Source organism: Castanea sativa, chromosome 6 (assembly GCF_040712315.1).
Source record: "Castanea sativa cultivar Marrone di Chiusa Pesio chromosome 6, ASM4071231v1".
NCBI classification, from domain to species: domain Eukaryota; kingdom Viridiplantae; phylum Streptophyta; class Magnoliopsida; order Fagales; family Fagaceae; genus Castanea; species Castanea sativa.
The window spans coordinates 57,723,152-57,745,362 of NC_134018.1; the positions used below are offsets into that span (position 1 = coordinate 57,723,152).

Consider the following 22,211-nt stretch of genomic DNA (forward strand, 5'->3'; position numbering starts at 1 on the left):
GCAGTAGCCGAGATTTAAGTCTCTAGAAAAGAGTTTCGCACATATAAAAATAATTAAATAAATAAAAGTTATGTTGTAAAATTTATAGTATTTTTAACATTTTCCTATTTGAATTACCTGTGATTCGTAACACATCTATTTATAAGACTTATTTATTTAAATTTGTCTTCTCTCTATCTCTAGCATTAAGTACTTAATTCTTTTGAGTCTTCTTAATAGTAAAAAAAAATATAAACTAAAATATTTTAATATCTCCCAAAAATATTTATATATAAAAATAAATAAATAAATTTGCCCCCAATTTGGGGCCTTATCTAGTAAGGGGGCCCTAGGCAATGGCCTAATTGGCTTACGCCTAGGGCCGGCCTTGAGTTTGGTCTCTCCTATGAGAAAATTTCAGGTATAAATCTTCTCTTTCCCACTTGGGGGGGGGGGAGGGATACTTAGAAATTATGAAGCATTGATATGTTAAGTTTTCTTAGGCATAGTGATGAAAGTGTGTATATATATATATATATATATATATATATATATATATATTAAAGAGGAGATATTTTTTTTCGCAAATTTATAATATTTGAACTAAAGTTGGTTCTTTAAAAACTAAAGACATACTAACAAGTATCGAGTCTTTTGGGTCAATATTGGTAAAAATCAAGTTTTTTGGGGTTATAGTCACTGTTCAAAGTTATTTGGGGGAATGAGGAGAGAGAGTGAATTTCGGCAACAGTGTTGCCGAAATTCGAAAAAAAATATGAGAGAGAAAATGCAATCTGAGGAGAGAGAAATTTTGAGAATTTCGGCAACAGTGTTGCCGAAATTCCTTCTGCCCAGCCTGCCCGCGTGAGTGCTCAAAAGGAAAAAATAAAAACGGTTTGCGGCAATCCCATTGCCGAAAATGGAGGGAAAAGAAAAAAAAAAATTGAATTATGGCAATGGGATTGCCGAAATAGGGGAAAAAAAAAAGAAAAAGAAAATTGTGGCAATGAAAGTGCCGAAATAGTGGGGGAGAAAAAAAAAAAGAGAAATGTGGCAATGGTAGTGCCGAAATAGTGGGGGAGAAAAAAAAAAAAAAAAAAGAGAAATGTGGCAATGAAAGTGCCGAAATAGTGGGGGAGAAAAAAAAAAAAAAAAAAAGAGAAATGTGGCAATGGTAGTGCCGAAATAGTGGGGGAGAAAAAAAAAAAAAAAAGAGAAATGTGGCAATGAAAGTGCCGAAATAGTGGGGAGAAAAAAAAAAAAAAGAGAAATGTGGGAATGGTAGTGCCGAAATAGTGGGGGAGAAAAAAAAAAGAGAACTGTGGCAATGAAAGTGCCGAAATAGTGGGGGCGAAAAAAAAAAAAAAAAAGAAGAGAGAAATGTGGCAATGTTCGTGCCGAAATAGGGGGGGAGAAAAAAAAAAAAAAAAAAAAAAAGAGAAATGTGGCAAAGGTTCTATGTTCCCAACTACACTTTAATTTGAAAATAGTAATTGATGGGGTGAGCCACACATTTTTTTTTTTTTTTTTCTCCTCTCCCCCACTATTTCGGCACTACCATTGCCACATTTCTCTTTTTTTTTTTTTTTTTTTTTCTCCCCCACTATTTCGGCACTTTCATTGCCACATTTCTCTTTTTTTTTTTTTTCTCCCCCACTATTTCGGCACTACCATTGCCACATTTCTCTTTTTTTTTTTTTTTTTCCCCCACTATTTCGGCACTTTCATTGCCACAATTCTTTTTCTTTTTTTTTTCCCCCTATTTCGGCAATCCCATTGCCATAATTCAATTTTTTTTTTCTTTTCCCTCCATTTTCGGCAATGGGATTGCCGCAAACCGTTTTTATTTTTTCCTTTTGAGCACTCACGCGGCAGTGCAGAGAAGGAATTTCGGCAACACTGTTGCCGAAATTCTCAAAATTTCTCTCTCCTCAGATTGCATTTTCTCTCTCATACTTTTCTTCGAATTTCGGCAACAATGTTGCCGAAATTCACTCTCTCTCCTCATTTCGCCAAATAACTTTGAACAGTGACTATAACCCTAAAAAACTTGATTTTTACCAATATTTACCCAAAAGACTCAACAAGTATCACTATTTAGAATACAACGTATTTTTCTTCTTAAAAAAAAATACAAAGTATCGACTACGGTCTTAAATTTTTCTAAAAAAAAAAACTACAGCGTTAAATTTATGATGTGTCCTTCCAAAGCAAAATTTATGATGGGAAATAGCTGCAGGACAAAGGTCGTGTGGGCTGTTTCATGCAGCAATTGAAGCGTAATTAATGCCGTAATAAATGCTTCATAGTTCATAGCCCACGTGAAAGGAAAAAAAAAACATTGTACAAATTAATAATTGAACCCACTGCATAATTTTGATGATTTTGATGGGATATATTAGATTAAGTAAGTGTAAAATTTTTATATTGTATATATAAAAAAACAATATTAATCAAATGTTACTACTATGCACCCTTAATATGATGGTCACTTTATTAATTGCTGCATGTAATTTTGGTGTAGCTTATAAGTATATTCATTTATTTCATCTCCTTGTCCTATATATATGTGTACGCGTTTCTCAAAAAAAAATACATGATGGTCACTTTACAAATATAAAGTTCTTGTGGGATGAAGGAGTAAGAGGTCGGAGTTCAAATCTACGGGAGGTACTTTTATACACATATACACTTAAATTAGGTTAGAGAATATATGAACCGACACATTATCATGTACCCTCAATGTGATGTTAGTCTACAAATATAAAAATTTGTAAGTTGTGGGAGGTAAAGTCTAAATATAAGTTTCTAGAAAAGAAGATAAGAGAAAAGAAAAGAAGAGGGAAGAAAACAAAAGAAAAGGTAAAGAAAGTATTTATTTTATGTGTTTGGATGTAGAGGGAAAGAGAAAGGAGAGAGAAAATTTTATTATTTTATCATTGTAAATTATAAATTAATAATTAATTATGAGAATATAAAAATAATTTTACAAAAAAAATTCAAAACCTTTCAAGATTATAAGAGTAAATTTATGGATTTAGAGAAAAAAAAATTGGTGAAACCCAAAGAAACAACCTCTCTCCACTATTATTTTCTTTCCCTTCGTTCTTTTTAACCAAACCAAAGAAAATGATTATTTTCTCTAGTGCTACTGCTCACCAAACATGGTGTAAATTTCCCAAGATTTTATTGTTGTATAATCTGTACAAAGAGTAACAAAGACACGGACCCACAAATTGATTTGATCTTCCAAACAGAATCCAAAAACAAAAAAGCTCATGATCAAGAACAAGAATTTCTTCTTTTTGGTTTAAAAAGAAAAAGAGATTTTTCATGAATTAGAAAAAATCATAACAGAAACAAATAATTAACAAAAAAAAAAAAAAAAAAATTCACACAAACACCATGATACGATACATCGCCACCAAACCCCATATTGGGAAGATCCTAATAAGATAAAATTATTCGCCCTTTCATCCACGGAATAAAACCCAATCCGACGGTCCACAATGTTCTGTACCACATTTGACTTTTTGAGCGAATTGTCTTGTCCTTTTAAAATTTTTATTTTTTTGGGTTAAAAATAAAAATCCAAAAAGATTTTACTCACTGATAATGATTGTGCCATATAAAGTGTCACAACTTGTTCCGTAATTCGCCTATATGATGAGTTGTGAGCGGTAAAGAGATGACCCTACATAGACCTATCATTACCTCTCTACCATCATAACTTACCACGTAAACGAACTGTGGCACGAATTGTGTCATTTTATGTGGCACTAGCACAGTTCTTTTACTCACGCTGGATTCCATATTTGCACGAGTGGCGCAAACTGATAGGCTCTCCTACTGTCCGACAATACGCCACGTGTCAATGTACTTAAATTTGCTAACTTAACTAGTAGCTACCGAAAGAAGTATAAAAAAACAAAACTAACACTTTAACACCATCACGGTCGTTCAGAACACTCTATCTGACGAGCCACTAAAAATGCGCCACGTAAGCAAAAACAAATCCAAAGATAGTGAAATGCAGTTTGATCCGAAACGTGTCGTTAATTGGTTGGTGGAATGAAATCCACGTTGACAGTAACATTTTTAAGGTAAAGTGTTAAAAAAAAAGTACCCCTAGAACCTAGAACTTGTTCTTGTGTACATACATGACATACCGACTATGTACCAATTTCCAAACAAAACTTACACTTGTTTTTTTGTTTTTAAAACTTTCGGCGTTTTTAATAAATAAAAAAAGAAGAAGGGTTTTTAGTTTTTACTTTTTATTTATAATTTTCAGGTTTCTTTTTCTCACATCACTTCCTTTACTTTGCTCTGTGGCTCTCTCTCTCTCTCTCTCTCTCTCTCACTCAGGTATAGAGAAAAAGCAGAGTAGCAGGAGCGAAAATACCCAGAAAAAGAAGAGAGAGGAGAAGAGAAAAAAAGAAAAGAAAAAAGCAACGTATAAGAGGGGGTCAAAAAAAGAGAGCAGAATAGGAGGAGTTGATAGACCGTGGAATCTAAAAGAATCACACACCAAAGTTTGTGGTTTAGGGTTATTATTGTTGTTGTTTCTGTTTCTGTTCTTCTTCTTGTTGGTTTTTTGTTTTTTGTTTTTGTTTTTTTTTCTCTCTTAACCCTTAAACCCCTTTTGCGTGTTTCGTACGGTCTATCCACCTCCTTCTCTCTGCTAATCTCTCTTTATCTCTCTCTCTCTCTCACACACTCTCACACACACACCATCTTTATCAGCTGCCTTTCTTATCTCCATAACAAAGCAGATTTCATTCAGTTCTGTTCACTTTGTTTTTCTTTTTCTTTTTCTTTTTTTTCAGTATTCCTTTGAGAGATTTTGGGTTTTGGTTTTTGTGTTGTTTGAGGTTATATCTATAAGAAAGTTTTCAGTTTTCTATATATATATATATATTGTGTTGTGCTTGGAATTTGGCATCTATATTTATATATTTATAGGAATAGTAAAGGTAGAGAGTGATGGATAATGAAGGTAAGGGTTTAGGGGGTGAGGAATTGAGGGCACCGTCTTACTGGCTGGATGCCTATGAGGACATACCTTGTGATTTCGCCGATTTTGACGCTGATACTTCTATTGTTCCTGATTCTGCGGTGGATAATATTTCCCACAATGATTTCTTTGGAGGAATTGAACACATCCTTGATAGTATCAAGAATGGAAGTGGCCTCCCTCTCCCTCTCCCTCTCCCTCTCCCTCAGGTCTCTGGTACTAATACTAATGCTAATGGTAATTCCACTCTAATTGGGAATGGAATTCTGGATTGTCCTATTGTGGATGACTGGTTCCAGAATGAGAATGGGATATCTGGGGTGTCCAAGGTTCAAGCTGAGGGGGAGGAGAAGGGCTCAATTGTGCAATCCAAAGAGGTGGTGGAGAATGGGAATGGAGATTGTAAGCGTTACGAAGCTGATAATGGGAATGGAGAGCAGAGATTGGTCCATTCCCTCAGGGAAGATGGAGTGCAAAAGGTTGAGAATAGAGGTGGTGAGTGGTCGAGGGAGCGGGGGAGTATTGATAGTGAGGAGAGATGTAGCAAAAGGGCTAAGCTTGGTAACTATAAGAACGACAGGCCTCATTCGAGTAGAGGGCAGTGGCAGTATCACAACAAGGATAGGGAGAGAGGTTCTAGTAGGAAGAGGTCGCAGCGTGATTGGGATGACGGTGATAGGAGGGACAGGGATAATGGTAGGAGGAGAGAACATTATAATAGTAATAGGAGAGATGGTAGAGATAGGGATTGGAGGGATAGGGAGGCAAAGGGTTTTTGGGAGAGGGATAGGACAGGGTCGAATGAGTTAGTTTTTCGCGTAGGTACTTGGGAAGCTGAACGTAACAAAGAGGGGAAGGTGGCTAATGAGAAAAACCAGGAATGTAATGGAAAGGATGAGGCGAAACCTGAGGAGCCTAAGGAAAAAATCCCTGAAGAACATGCTCGACAGTATCAATTGGATGTTCTTGAACAGGCAAAGAACACAAATACAATAGCTTTTCTCGAAACAGGGGCTGGGAAGACACTCATTGCTGTTCTCCTTCTCAAAAGTATCTGCAACGATTTACAAATGCAGAATAAGAAAATGCTTGCTGTTTTTTTAGTTCCTAAAGTGCCACTAGTTTATCAGGTAGTCTTTTGGAGACTATTTTTCTTTTAGCAACTTAACCATGATGGTGTATGTTCATTGCAAAATGAGTTGATGTTATTATTGCTGTCGTGCTTTTACTGATTTCAGCAAGCTGAAGTTATTCGTGAGCGAACTGGTTTTCAAGTGGGCCATTATTGTGGTGAAATGGGCCAAGATTTCTGGGATGCTCGAAGATGGCAGCGTGAGTTTGAAACAAAACAGGTATCTTTTGAACTCTCTGACTTTGATAAGATGTGATTCACAAATATTATTGAAAATTTTATTATGTTTTGAATAACTAATTATTTCTGCTCTGCATGGACGTATTTGTAAATTGATTATCTGACTAGCTGTTTAGTCATGTTTTTACTACCTGGGCAACGGTTTGAATAAGTTGTCAGCTTCGATTATTGAAAGATAGGTGATTTGATTGTGGCTACTCACCGATATTTAAAAATGAACTTTTGGATCCTCTGTTTTATAGAGTTAATGATCTTGCAAAAGAAATCTTTGCCACATACAGGAGAAAGAGCACGGTTGTGTTGTTTTTAAATACTAGCAAATTATGCACACATATAAAGAGAGAAGAAGTTATTGATTGTAGAAATTTTACTTTAGAAGGCTATAGATTAATTGTTGGAAGGAAAATTCTTTCATCACAATGAGATACAGTGTAAATGGCATTGTTGTGCTATTGTAGCAATGTACGCGTTCATAGCATGTGTACAAATAATGAGGGCTTTAGAGAAGATTTGATGTTGACACCTATTTTAGTGTTTCTTTTGTGTACTTTGTGCACCAAGGTTTGCCTTTGAAAAAAATCTCAAGAAAAAAATTGGTATATAATTATTTTAATGGGTATCCATAGATGTTTGTATGCCCTCTAGTGTTGTAGATGTTAGTGTTCTAGTGGATATTGTTCAGTATTTAGCCTTTTTACTCGGACTTTCCCTCAGATTCTTTATAAACAATTTTGTTATTCAATACAAATGACTTATAAAAAAAAAAAAAGTTTATATGCTTACAGATTAATTATTGCAATGCAAATGAGATTGACTTCAATGGCCATATGATAAGGATTTTATCAAATTTCAAGATTGTGATTCCCTCCTATTCTTTGTAAAATTTTTTGTTAGTCAATACAAAAATGACTTATAAAAAGAAAAAGAAAAAGAAAAAGTTTATATGCCTACAAATTAATTATTGGAATGCAAATGAGATTGATTTCAATGCCCATAGGATACGGATTTTATCAAATATCAAGATTGTGAAATCATCAGCCCAAGTTGGTGAGTAGAAGACAATGTTACCCAACCCCAAATTAAGAGTAAACGAGTGAGTCCTGTTGAAAGAAAATTTATTTGTATGTGTGTATTCCTTCAATGAAGGGGGGTATGGAGGTGGGAATATCCAAGAGTGGACCAGTGGAAATAGGAGATCTGGTTGTAATCTGGTGTGCCGTGTCAATCATAAAAACTCTAGTTTTCAATACTATTATAGATTCAATACGATATCTCTTTATAAGTAGGTTCAGTATGATGACTTGTTGCCTCGTTTTTTGCTGTGTGCTAAAGCTATCTTTGGAAGTGTACTTCTCCCTTGCCTGTGAGATATGGCCTAAATGGCACATTCTGCTTTTATAAGAACACGTGGGGGCTGAGGTTGTGGGTTCAAAACATGGGTGCGCAATTTAACATACCAATTTAAAAAGAAAAAAGAAAAAACGTACTTTCCCTTGTTTATTTATTTATATATTTTTGATCTTTCCTCTACCTAGCAAAAATATTTTCTGATCTGTCCTCACCTTCCACTACCAGTAATTTTCAGTATACAAACATGTCATTACTAATTTGCCATTTCTAAAATTTCACTCAAGTTTAATGTTGAGTGGAGGGGGGGAAAGATTTGATAAGTAAGTTTTGGCCACAAGGTGAGTGGGAGGGGAGGGAAGATTTGGACTACTGATCTCCACAAGCTTGCCTATGACAATAATCTAGCAGCGTTTTCTTTGTTAATTTTTTCCTTATGTATTTCCCATGTACTAGAGTTGTGCCTTTTTGTGCTTTGTAATGAGTTATTACTTTTATCAATAATCTGGCAGCTTATTATATGACTATAGACCTAAAATCAAAGTACTTTTTTTTTTTCTTCTTAAAATGATTACATATGTTTTGCTAAGTTTAAATTTGCACTTGTTTGATGGAAAACAAGTATGAGTATATGGATTAAAGATGAAATGTGATGATATAATACAGGAGAACTTGTTGGTTATTGGAGAACCTGTGGGGAGTCAGTCCTTCCAAAGAAGCATTCCTTCATCTCCTAGAGGGAGGGAATGATTGTGATCTTTGAATTCACCATATTGGTGGCATTTTGTGTGACCAAATTTTTTTAGGAAACTTATGTTACCTTGAAATAGTGAGCCTAGTTCTCTCTCTAAGCATTGAGTGATGTTTATTTGTCCAATTATTCTCTAGATGATAGGTGTTGGTGTTTAGTGACTGATGGCTGGTCCCCTATCTTGCCAATTGATTTGGATGGGCAAAGTTTCCCCTAGGCTTTACGGATGTGGTGTAAACACTGTTGCACAGTGGGACAAATACTAATGAGAAGTTGCACTCTAGAAGGTTTTTTCTTGTTTAGCTCTCAGCTTGAAACTGCATTTGTGTTAAAAAAATGGTCAGATGATTGATTATATGTTCATGCATTAGACTTTTCTTTGTCATTGTGTCAGAGTATTCGCTTTAAGTTACCTATCAAAAAAGTATTTCCTTTTGGAAATATATAATGATACTTTGTGAAACATTGATTTCTCATGGAAATAGTGTTTGGTGTTTTTGTGAGGATGATACGGGCAAGCTTCATGGGTTGGGGCAATTCTTGACATCCATCAGATATGTGGTTTGAAAGAATTGCTGAAAACATTGAAGAGATAATCTTTGTTTGGCATTGTTTCTTCTTCTTCTTCTCATTGTAGAGAGGGAAAATTCCCGACCTATCAAGAATTTAGTCGTCTACACTCATTTCTCTGAATCTCCTTTAGGGGGAGCTTTAAAGGGACATTTGGTAGGTTTGAATTTTATATGTTCTTGGCATCAACTATTGGATATTCAGGGCTCTTATGGCTGTCTCCTTTGAGGAGATGAAAGTTGAATTTTGTTTTTCACTTTCTTGGAAATCCAGGTTAGGTGGGATTCATGGGAATTGGTTTACTTTAGAGCGTGTTTGAATTTTGGCCTTAAAATTTTTGAATCTTGAAGGTGGGTCCATGTGTTTGATGCTGACATAGCTCCCTTAGTAAATTCATGGGAAGTATTAGGTTTGAGAATTTACACGTGAATCTTTATTTGGCCATTTGGCGTCGGAATGGCAAAAATTCTTTGCTCTGCTTGACCCATCATGTCCTGCGTGGATTTTCCTAGCCCCAAAGAGGTGATGGGGCGGGGACAGGTTTTGTTGCCCCTCCTCATCTTGCCCCATATATATAAAATTTAATCTTTTTTTATGCATGAAATCTATTTTTTTGTTACCATCCCTTAAAACCCTTGTTTTCTCTCTCTTTTAGCACTCACATGACTATGCCTCCCCTTATTCTTTCATCTCTACCTTATAAATGTTGTAAAGCCACCTCATTAGGGATGGAAAAATACATCTAACCTGCTTTGTCCCCCATCCACCTTGCAATTGTCCCACTGAGAGAACAGGGTGGGGATGGGGCCCCTGATCCCACCCTGTCTTGCCCTATTGCCATTCCTGTTTTTGCATGCACTGTCCAACAATTATGTGTTCTACAGTTAAGCATAATCTTAAGTTACAAGTTGATCATGCCACAATGTAGGCCATGATGGCGTCTGTCTTAGTGTATTCAATATGAGAGAGGCATATGCTAATAATGTGTTTGGAAACCCATGAATATTCCAAAATGAATTGAATTAGTATAATTTAGTCCAATTCATGTGTTTTGTACCAAAATGAATTGAATTCAAATTGAGAGCATATGTTTGGAACCACAACTTCCCTATATGAATTGAAATGTTTTAGAATTCATGTGGGTTGGCTAACAATGGACCTAATTATATCAGATTTGGTTCATTTCTTGTTGTAAGACTCTTTTACCAATTACTAAAAATATCTCTACATTTTTCCACTCCCACATGTTACATACCAGCATTTGAGAACATATGTTCCCTTCTACTCTCTCTCAAATTTTGTTAAGAAACATAAATGAATGATTAAATTTTTAACTTTTATTTGGTTTTTACAAAATTAGATTGTAAATCAACATGTAGTGGGGGTAGTATGGTTTCAATGCTGTTCATCTTATGTGCCTCACCCCCCCCCCCCCACCCCCACACACAAAAAATTGATTACAATTGCACTCCTTTTCAATTCTTGTTTATTCCAAACACATAAATTGGGCTTAAAATCTACAAAGTTCATTTCATCAATTCATCTATGAGTTAAAATATGAGTTTAAATTTCAATTCATTTTATCTTGACTAATTGAATTGAATTTAAGGTTAATTCAGTCATGAATTGGTTCCAAAGGAAGTGCTAACAGAATCTGCTCTCCATCTCAATTTGACCAAGCATTTGTAATTTCCCTGAAAAATTAGATTTATTAGCGTGTCATGGCTGTGATTGATGCCTCAGATATGTGTTGGTCTTGTGTGATGGGACTCTTACAGAATCTGGAAAAAAAAATTTATGGCGAATGTGTGTTACCATTGAAAGATTACTGCATCAAAAACAGAAGGTTCTTATGTTATTATAATTGATTTTATTATTATTATTGGTCTTGGAACTCGGGTGGTGCCTGCTTCTACACCAGTTCACCCAATTGCTTATTCTTGCTGCAGGTTTTGGTGATGACAGCTCAAATTCTGTTGAACATTCTGAGACACAGTATAATAAAAATGGAAGCAATTAATCTCCTTATTCTGGATGAGTGTCATCATGCTGTGAAGAAACATCCATATTCTTTAGTGATGTCTGAGTTCTATCATACAACGCAAAAGGAGAAGAGGCCATCTGTTTTTGGAATGACTGCTTCTCCTGTTAACTTAAAGGGTAATTGCTCTCTGTGTGACAATAATGTTCTCATTTTCTATCATTTATGTTCCTCTTTTTTAAGCTATTAAAATCCTTACAAGGGTCTTCTCATCAATTTAGATTTTATTATTAGTCACGATTTCTTTTTTCTCACGTCTTATGCAACATGTTTATGCTACCCATGATATGATCTATTCAGGTGTCTCCAGCCAAGTAGATTGTGCAATAAAGATTCGTAATCTTGAAAGTAAACTAGATTCCATAGTTTGTACCATTAAAGACCGTAAAGAGCTTGAGAAACATGTGCCAATGCCCTCAGAAGTTGTGGTGGAGTATGACAAAGCAGCTAGCTTATGGTCCCTACATGAACAGATAAAACAAATGGAAGCTGAAGTTGAAGAAGCTGCAAAATCGAGTTGTAGACGAAGTAAATGGCAGTTTATGGGCGCTAGAGATGCCGGGGCCAAGGAGGAGTTGCGCCAAGTCTATGGTGTTTCTGAAAGGACAGAATGTGATGGGGCTGCTAATTTAATTCAAAAGTTGAGGGCTATAAACTATGCACTTGGTGAACTGGGTCAGTGGTGCGCTTATAAGGTACTGTTTTCTTACAAGTATAAGCTGTTCTAGTCATTTACTCCTGGTCAACTATATGAAATTATTCTTTTGCAGGTTGCTCAATCTTTTTTGACTGCTTTACAAAATGATGAGAGGGCAAACTACCAGCTTGATGTCAAGTTTCAAGAATCCTACCTGAACAAAGTTGTATCCCTCTTACAATGCCAATTATCTGAGGGGGCTGTTTCTGACAAGGATACTAAAGCTGAAGACTTAGAAAGTGGTGTGGCTCAGAATGGGACTGATGCTGATGAGATTGAGGAGGGAGAGCTTCCTGACAGTCATGGTGAGTAATTGCTGACTTGTGATTAAATGGAATAAACATTTAAGATATTGGGTAGCTAATGCTGATCCCAACATATTTTTATTCCCCCCCCCCCCCCCCCCTTTTCTCTCTACCCCATAGCAATGTTATAATTATTCAGTTCATTTTGGTATTGGGAATGTCTGAATATGGTAAAAAGTAGTGACTTTTGCTTATATTAAATCCTGGATTATTGTAGTTAAATTACTATCTTCACCTGTACTTGAAATATATTTTTGGTGCTCTTATGTGTTTAGAGCATTCAAAGGACGTTTGCCCCATCCAGGTGAGCTTTAAATATATGCCAGGTTGTCCAAGTGACTGACCAACACAGCGAACTTGTCTCTCTGTCCATGCATTTATGAATTGCCAGATGTTTATATGATAAATATATTGACATTTTTTTCCAAACGGGTGTACTTGTAGTTGTATCTGGTGGGGAGCATGTGGATGTGATAATAGGTGCTGCTGTTGCTGATGGAAAAGTGACGCCAAAAGTGCAGTCACTGATTAAAATACTTCTCAAGTACCAGCAGACAGAAGATTTCCGTGCAATCATTTTTGTTGAGCGAGTTGTGTCTGCTTTAGTTCTTCCAAAGGTTGATATGTTAATACATGGTTTTCTCTTTGCATTTATTGATTTAGTTTTCCAAGTTTGTCACAGTATATTGTTATATTCTTCCAAGAATGCAGGTATTTGCAGAGCTTCCATCTCTAAGTTTTATTAAATGTGCAAGCTTGATAGGTCACAACAATAGTCATGAAATGCGGACATGCCAAATGCAGGACACAATTGCCAAATTCCGGGATGGTCGTGTATGTTTTGAATTCTGTGCTCACTGAACTGTTTTACATAAAAGATGAATTTTTTATGTTTAGATATTCTTGCGTCTCACAAATTCTTGTACTTGTTTTCTAGGTGACATTGTTAGTTGCTACTAGTGTTGCTGAGGAAGGACTTGATATTCGACAGTGCAATGTTGTCATTCGCTTTGACCTTGCAAAAACTGTCTTGGCATACATTCAGTCTAGGGGCCGTGCTAGAAAGCCTGGGTCTGATTACATCCTGATGGTTGAGAGGTACTTATGTCTGCTCTTTTCCCAATGTCAGTATAGTCCAGCAAAAAAACTCAAATGTCTATGTTTTCTCTTGGTATTGTTATTCACATGGTACTTGTGTTGGGTCTGGCTCAGTGTTGCTGTTAGTTCTTGTAACTTATTTATGACCTTTCAAATGTTGGTGTATTTGTAAGAGCTCAATTTTTTGTACTCTCTCTAGGGGAAATTTGTCACATGAAGCATTCTTAAGGAATGCTAGGAATAGTGAGGAGATTTTGCGGAAAGAAGCGATAGAGAGAACTGACCTTAGTCATATTAAAGACATTTCGAGGTTAATTTCAGTGGATTCATCTCCGGGTACAGTTTACCAGGTGGAGTCAACTGGTGCAGTTGTAAGCTTAAATTCTTCTGTTGGACTTGTTCATTTCTACTGCTCTCAACTACCCAGTGACAGGTTTTTTGTTCACCACTCTGAAAAATATTACATACTATATTCCTTGATGTTCAGGGTTATTAGTATGATCAAAATTTTACTTGATTTTTTTCATCTTTTATTCAGATATTCAATACTTCGTCCTGAGTTTATTATGGAGAAGCATGAAAAGCCTGGAGGTCCCACTGAATATTCATGCAAGCTTCAACTACCCTGTAATGCACCATTTGAGAAACTTGAGGGTCCTGTATGCAGTTCAATGCGCCTAGCACAGCAGGCAAGCTTTTAGTTCATTGCGATCATGTTAGCTTCTCCTGAGTCTTATTTAATGATAGTTTATAATCTACTTATTCTGCAGGCTGTTTGTCTGGCTGCTTGTAAGAAGCTGCATGAGATGGGAGCATTTACTGACATGCTCTTGCCAGACAAGGGAAGTGGGGAAGAAAGAGAAAAGGTTGATCAGAATGATGAGGGAGATCCACTCCCTGGGACAGCTAGGCATAGAGAGTTCTATCCTGAAGGCGTGGCTGATGTTCTTAAGGTTAGTTAATACCGCAACCACACAGTTAAGGCATTTTTGTTGTTTTGGGGGGGTGTATTTCTGATTAGCAAAATGAAAGCATAATTGAAGACCGTCCATTACTGTAAAAGTACACCTTTTTTTTCCCTGCCACACAGAACACTGACAATTAAGTACCATTGAATTTCTACAAATTGAGAGGAAAAAAAACCCCCTGATGGTATAGATAGTGGGTTATATCTGTGCTGTGACATCCTCTATTTTTACAATTTTGGCGCCAATGCTATTATAAGTTCTAACTTATCCTCTGTTTGCAAAGTCTTCCTGGCCCTCAAGCTGGCAGAAGTTTATTTACATTTGGCACAAACTGTTGGTATTGCAGCCTAAGCTTTAGATTGGCCTTTCCCTGAAATTAAATTTTTTTTTTCATAGTGTATTTTCTAAAGGTTGGACCTAAAATGTTTGAGTTGACCCAATGACCCCTCAAGAAAATAATATTGGCCAGCTGGCTAGTGTGGCCCTCCAAACACAGCTGCCCTAGGTGACCCCCCCCTAAAAAAAATATTTGTTCTAAAAATCTACCTCTTTTATTTATTTATTCAGTTATGAGTAATAAGTTTGATTTATGAACTGGTAATACATGGAAATTGCAGATTTTTTATTATTATTTGCTTTTGTGTTCAATTGTCTCTCAACATTGACTAAGACTCAAAATGTTAAATTTATAGTACTGCTTAAAGTAATACCTAAATATGGAAGAAATGAATGCTTCTTTTTTTACTTTGTGTTCATCATTGTGGACATAATGTATTTTTCATCATCAATAAAACTTTTATTACTTATAAAAAAATAAAGAAATAAAACCCAGATATGGAAGATTTAATGTAATGGATAAAATAGCACTTGAGAGAATAGGAGAAATTTTTCTTTTCTCTTTTGAAAAATTACATTAAAATAATGGCGATTTGGTTTGTTATAGTATTTGTAATAGGGAAGATTTTTTTTAATACAAAATTTTATTCAAATGGCTAAAATTTCAATATCGTGTTTGTTTGGCATGATTAATTTTGCAAATTTATTTTACCATTCAGCTTATTTTTGCTACTATTTGTGGGTCTTACTGCTCTTTTTGGTACTATTCATGAGTATCACTATACTATTTCAGCTAACTTTTACCTTTATTTACAGTACTTTTAGCAAAAAGTTTTCAGTTTCAACAAAATAAGCAGATCCCAAACAGACCCATGGATATGATAATTGATGAATTATACTTTATGAAAAATAATTATCTAGCATAACTTTAGTGGGGTTGCTAAAATTCTTTTTGAATATTTTTTTTATGTTTAGCATACTAGATAACTTTTGTATATTAATTAGTGTGTAAGAAAATGATAAGTTCTCTTTAATCTTGTGCATTTGCACCTAGCAAAGTTGATAATCTTTTTTTTTTTTTTTTTGATAAGTTATCAGAGTTGATAATTTCGCGTACAGTATATTTAGGAAGGAAAGAATTTGGAGGAAAGTTCCTTGAACCCACTATGTGGCAACTTAAAAAACTACCCATGTGAATTTTTAACTTTGATAATTTTAGTTCTTGTAGGTAAAAATTACTGCAGTGGCTGAGAAAAGAGTTTCCACTTTCAATGGTGTTGTGTGTGGAACTTTATATATTTTGTTACTTGTCTGGTAGTAGTATAACATTTGAAGAAGGGAAGATGAGGCAAAAGGACATGATAACTAAGAGAGGGACATATGAAAACTTAGAAATATATCTAATAAAGCATTTCATGATAATGTGGTTCATCAAAGCTTAATTTTAAGAAATTTAACTTTCCACATAAAGTTTTAACATAATAAGTTTCTCTTTACCTGGGGGAGAGGGGGTGGGGGGTGTTGGGGGAGGGGTAGGCTGGGAAGAAAAACCATGAATCATACGGTAGCCATATGTTGTAACAGCATAATTTTATAAACTATAAACTACCATATTATGGTCCATGACTAATTTTTAATTTAGTGTCTGTTTGGGAACAACTTATTTAGCTGAAACTGAAAACTTTTTGCTGAAAGTATTGTAGATAAAATTAAAAGGTAGATGAAATAGTACAGTAGAACTCATGAATAGTACTAAAAAGTGTAATAGGACCCATGAATAATATCAAAGTGTTTTTCAACTTCTGACTTTTTTTTTTTTTTTTGACTGAAAAAGGTAGAACTTCTGACTTCTTGGAAAGTTATATTTAATTGATTCTCTTTTAAGTAAATAGGTCATGGAAAAATTTTCTTTGTTTTGTTTCCTGTAGAGAAAAAAATGTTGAAGCTGAGAGAGAGTATCAAAAACATTAGAGGCCAATAGATAATCTCTTGTAATTAAAGTTTATTCACACAGCGTCTTCAAAGGGATGTGAAATGATTGTGTGAATCAGTTGAAAAAGCCAAAGGGTTTAATTTAACTTTGTTGCAATTATAGCTTTGTATTGTGTTTTGTACTACATCTAACAAAATGTGTCGGACTCTGTATTACACATATAATGCATTTTATTATTCCAACAACCATGTTTGAGGTTTCTTTTTCTATAATGGTTATCTTTAAAATGCATACTTGCTTAACTGTCTCTGGTCTTTCAGGGAGAATGGATTTTATCTGGAAGAGATGTTTGTAACAACTCAAATTTGATTCATCTTAATATGTATGCCGTTAAATGTGAAAACTTTGGCTCTTCAAAAGATCCGTTCTTGACTCAAGTTTCAGATTTTGCAGTACTTTTCGGCAATGGGCTGGATGCAGAGGTATTTTCTTTTCATGTGTCATTTGTATGGTGAATCCATTTTTTTTTCCACTGATTACATTTCTTGTCATTAGGTATTATCGATGTCGATGGATCTATTTATCGCTCGAACCATGACTACAAAGGCATCGCTTGTCTTCAAGGGGTCAATAGATATGACTGAAAGTCAGGTTGGTTACCCAATTGAGTATAGTTTATTTAAACCATTTTTACTTTTTATATATTCAGTTACTGATGCTATTCCTACTTTGAGTGGTTTGCAGTTGGCATCCCTTAAGAGTTTTCATGTGAGATTGATGAGCATTGTACTGGATGTGGATGTTGAACCTTCCACTACTCCTTGGGATCCTGCAAAGGCATATTTGTTTGTCCCCGTGGTTAGCGATAAGTCTGTAGATCCTATGAGAGAAATTGATTGGGATCTAATTGAAAAAATTATTAATACAAAGGCATGGAATAATCCCCTTCAAAGAGCTCGACCAGATGTTTATCTTGGTACAAACGAGAGGACACTTGGTGGAGACAGAAGGGAGTATGGGTTTGGAAAATTGCGTCATGGGATGGCTTTTGGACAGAAATCCCATCCCACATATGGAATCAGAGGAGCTGTGGCACAGTTTGATGTTGTGAAAGCTTCAGGATTGGTTCCTAGTTGGGATAATGTGGAATTGCCAAAGCATGCAGATTTGACCAAAGGTAAATTGATGATGGCTGATGGTTGTATGAGTGCAGAAGATTTAGTTGGGAGAATTTTAACAGCTGCTCACTCGGGTAAGAGGTTTTATGTGGACTCAGTACGCTATGAGATGACTGCAGAGAATTCTTTCCCAAGGAAAGAAGGCTATCTTGGTCCTCTTGAGTACAGCTCGTATGCTGATTACTACAAGCAAAAGTAAGATAAATGTTTCAATTTCAAATTGTCTGCCTCCTTTAAGTTTCTTTCAACTTGTTTTTATGAACACCCCCCTTCCCCCAAGATAAAAAGAAAAGAATCCCTATTTCCCCCCCCCCCCCCTCCCCCTCTTCCCATATTGTCTAGAAATTGTTTGATTCTAATTTATCAACCAACTAGCCACATTGCACCTCAGATGTTGTGCCTGAAGAAGAGGAAAGCTAATTTCAATTTGTGAAGGATATAGTTGACTATTGTCAGGTGTAAGTGTGGGACTATATAAGTCTTTGTTCCACACATTTCGCATTTGGCAATAGTTTATGAATCCTTACAGATTAGAAAAGCTTTCTGTTTCTTCTTGCACAACAAAAGGTGCATTTGGCTATTGGGTTTTCTTTAAATAGGTATGGAGTTGAGCTGATGTATAAGCACCAACCCCTAATTAGAGGACGTGGTGTCTCATATTGTAAGAATCTTCTGTCCCCTCGATTCGAACACAAGGAAGGTATGCTCTCCTTTTCCTGTCTTATAATGTTTGCTAAAAATTTGTTGCTTCTTGAGCTAGTAGAGTGTGTTATATCTGTGAAGGACATGAAGGCGAAACTGAAGAGAATCTTGACAAAACATACTATGTGTTCCTTCCTCCTGAGCTGTGCTTAGTACACCCACTTCCTGGATCACTTGTTCGTGGTGCCCAGAGATTGCCCTCTATAATGAGGAGGGTTGAAAGCATGTTACTTGCAGTTCAGCTTAAGGATATAATAAACTATCCTGTCCCTGCTTCAAAGGTATTTTCTGATCTCAGATTGTTGAATTAAAATTCTTATTTACTACTTGTTAACTGACAGCCTTCCTTTATCTACAGATCTTGGAAGCCTTGACTGCTGCTTCATGCCAGGAGACTTTCTGTTATGAACGAGCAGAGCTTCTGGGAGATGCTTACCTGAAATGGGTTGTTAGTCGATTTCTTTTTCTTAGATACCCACAGAAACATGAGGGTCAGCTTACTAGGATGAGACAACAAAAGGTGAGTAACATGGTTTTGTATCAGTTTGCATTGGGCAAAGGGCTTCAATCATATATCCAAGCAGACCGCTTTGCTCCATCTCGTTGGGCTGCTCCTGGGGTTCTGCCTGTCTTTGATGAGGATACCAAGGATGGAGAATCATCCTTATTTGATCAGGATGGATCACTTACTGAGACTGAACGTGGGGTGGATCAGTGCATTGACGGATATGAAAATGACGAAATGGAAGATGGTGAGCTTGAGGGTGACTCAAGTTCATATAGAGTCCTCTCCAGCAAGACACTTGCAGATGTTGTTGAAGCACTTATTGGAGTTTATTATGTTGAAGGTGGGAAAATTTCTGCTAATCACCTCATGAAATGGATTGGCATTCAAGTGGAATTTGATGCTGATGAGATGGAGTGCATATCGAGGCCATCAAATGTTCCCGAGAGCATACTTAGAAGTATCAACTTTGATGCCTTAGAAGGTGCTTTGAACATTAAGTTTAATGACAGGGGACTTTTGGTGGAGGCTATTACTCATGCTTCGCGACCATCTTCTGGAGTAGCCTGCTATCAGCGTTTGGAGTTTGTCGGTGATGCTGTTTTAGATCATCTCATAACAAGGCATTTGTTCTTCACATACACAGATCTTCCCCCGGGGCGCTTGACTGATCTGCGAGCTGCTGCTGTTAACAATGAAAATTTTGCACGTGTTGCTGTCAAACATAATCTCCATGTGCACCTTCGGCATGGGTCAAGTGCTCTTGAAAAACAGGTTTTCTTTCTGTTTATAGCCTTTAAATTCTTTTTTACTTCATGACAGAAATTCTTTTATATTTGAATCATCTATTGGATTATTTCTTATCAAAGGCTCCTAATTGGTGGTTTGACCAAATTCCATAGTGGACCACCAATTCAATGAGTTTCAAAGCACCTTTTGTTAAACAGTTGGCATGTACTGAAAAAAAGCTGCGTGGGCTGGCCATAGTTTTCTTTCCCTAAAGCTAGTTAGTTGCTTATATGTCATCTTCATGACATGGTTTTTGGATTCTGTGTGCAGATTCGGGACTTTGTGAAAGAAGTTCAAGATGAATTGTTAAAGCCAGGATTCAACTCCTTTGGTCTTAGTGACTGTAAAGCTCCAAAAGTTCTTGGTGACATTGTTGAATCCATTGCTGGTGCCATTTTTCTTGACAGTGGACGTGAGACTTCAGTTGTTTGGAAGGTTAGTTTCAGCAAAGTGTCCAAGTTTTCTATTGTCCATTCCTCTTTGTTTTCCTTCCATTTTGGGATTTGAATGATAAGAAATGATATAGGAAATTTCTCAACTTTGAAACCTCATTGTCTCCAGGTGTTTCAACCTCTCTTGCAACCAATGGTTACCCCGGAGACACTCCCAATGCATCCTGTGCGTGAGCTGCAGGAACGGTGCCAACAACAGGCTGAAGGTCTGGAATACAAAGCAAGTCGAAGTGGAAATGTGGCTACGGTTGAAGTCTTTATTGATGGTGTCCAGATAGGAATTGCTCAGAATCCACAAAAGAAGATGGCACAGAAACTAGCCGCAAGAAACGCGCTTGCTGCTTTGAAAGAGAAGGAAACGGCTGAAGCTAAGGAGAATGATGATGAAAATGGGAAGAAAAAGAAGAATGGGAGCCAAACATTTACAAGACAAACGTTGAATGATATCTGCTTGCGTAGAAATTGGCCCATGCCATTCTATAGGTAAGGAAACAATGAATGGTTTTTTCTTTTGGGTACATTTTCCATATTGAAGAATCATACAAGTGAGTCAATTATGTGAGAATTTGCTTATTGAGAACTTGATACTTGCAATTTTAGGTGTGTAAACGAGGGTGGCCCTGCACATGCAAAGCGGTTTACATTTGCTGTACGCGTGAATACTACTGATAGAGGCTGGACAGATGAATGTGTGGGAGATCCTATGCCAAGCGTCAAAAAGGCCAAAGATTCTGCTGCTGTTCTTCTATTGGAACTCATAAATAGATTGTACTCGTGATGGCAATGAGTTAAAAGTTACAATACTAAAATTTTGCAGTTGAAATATCATGTCTAAGTCTAACCATTAATATTCAACGGGAGGCACAGTTTTTTACATATTGTTGCCTCTTCCTTTGTCGACTTTAAATATTTTTTTTCCAACTTTATTAAAGAAAATAGTAAACCTGTAGCGCTTGTCAACAATTTGGTAAGAAATGAAGCGAGCAGATATTTTTGGCTAGCTGGAGAAAAATGTGATTCTGGCTTTGTATGTGTGTTATTGTTATGGAACATTTGTTGCACAAGTTTATATCATGTCATCGTGCAACAAGGTTCTTGGCACATTCATTTTGCACAAGTTATTAGTTATTATCAGACTAAGGATCTCAATCTTTTCATGATTTTTCCTTAAAATACTTGTATGAAAAATATGAATTGAAAAGCTTGATAAAATATGCAAGACAGTGGATGTAAGAACTCTGCTGCCCAATTCAGGGTGAGAGATACGAAATTAGATTATATTAATTGCAAGAGGGAGCAGTGAAGAATTCTTAACGCAGTTCATATTGAGTAGCCATTTATTTATATAGATCTTTTGGGGGTGAGATAAGGCATGGTTGAAATAGTCAAATAAAAGATACATTCTAACAGGGAAGAAAGTATCTCATGTATCAGATATATGTACTATTTTTCTCATAGTGAGTGTGTCTCATAGATCTCATAGTTATTATTAGACTATGGATCTCAATCTTTTCATGATTTTTCCCCTAAAATACTTAGTTTGAAAAATATGAATTGAAAAGCTTGATAAAATATGCAAAACAATGGAGTTAAGAACTTTGTTTCTCAATTCAGGGTGACAGATACGAAAATTAGATATATTAATTGCAAGAGGTAGCAATAAAGAATTCTTATGCAGTTCATACTGAGTAGCTATTTATTTATATAGATCTTTTAGGGGTGAGACAAGGTATGGTTGAAATGGTCAGATGAAAAATACATTCTAAATGAGAAGAAAGTATCTCATGTATTGGATATATGTACCCTCCTTCTCATAGCGAGTGTGTTTGTCTCATACTGCTATAGAGTATAGACCCTATACACTGAGAGAAAGAATGCATATATATGATGCGTGAGATAATTATTTATAAAAAATAGAGATAATGAAAATTTATGCATAAATATACCATGTAAGCTGAGGTTGTTCAAGAATCTTGAAACTCAATTTGCACTTCTTTTTGTTTTTTAAGAAAAACATTCGAGGTTCAAATTACCTAAAGCATTGGAGGTTAGAGCATCCCTAATTAGCAACCAATCCCTAAAATTGTTTCTACATCAAAGAAGCTATATTCAAAAAATTTTGACTTTGAGCTACAGTGAGCTAATATCTAGCAGTTCATTGTACCTTAAAC

The 22,211-nt window shown here is 35.9% G+C and overlaps 1 protein-coding gene across 1 annotated transcript; it reads left to right on the top strand.

Moving 5' to 3' along the window:
• The first annotated feature begins 4,296 nt into the window (after window positions 1-4,296).
• LOC142639106 (endoribonuclease Dicer homolog 1) lies at window positions 4,297-21,040 on the top strand. The gene is made up of 20 exons (XM_075813205.1): window positions 4,297-6,126; window positions 6,235-6,348; window positions 10,986-11,196; window positions 11,378-11,772; window positions 11,848-12,079; window positions 12,524-12,696; window positions 12,791-12,913; window positions 13,017-13,177; window positions 13,377-13,610; window positions 13,716-13,866; window positions 13,948-14,130; window positions 16,735-16,896; window positions 16,970-17,065; window positions 17,159-17,787; window positions 18,192-18,292; window positions 18,376-18,575; window positions 18,653-19,573; window positions 19,859-20,023; window positions 20,150-20,523; window positions 20,641-21,040. Exons 1-20 carry the CDS (start codon window positions 4,966-4,968, stop codon window positions 20,816-20,818), a joined length of 5,964 nt encoding a protein of 1,987 aa, XP_075669320.1. The 5' UTR covers window positions 4,297-4,965; the 3' UTR covers window positions 20,819-21,040.
• Window positions 21,041-22,211: the final 1,171 nt, after the last annotated feature.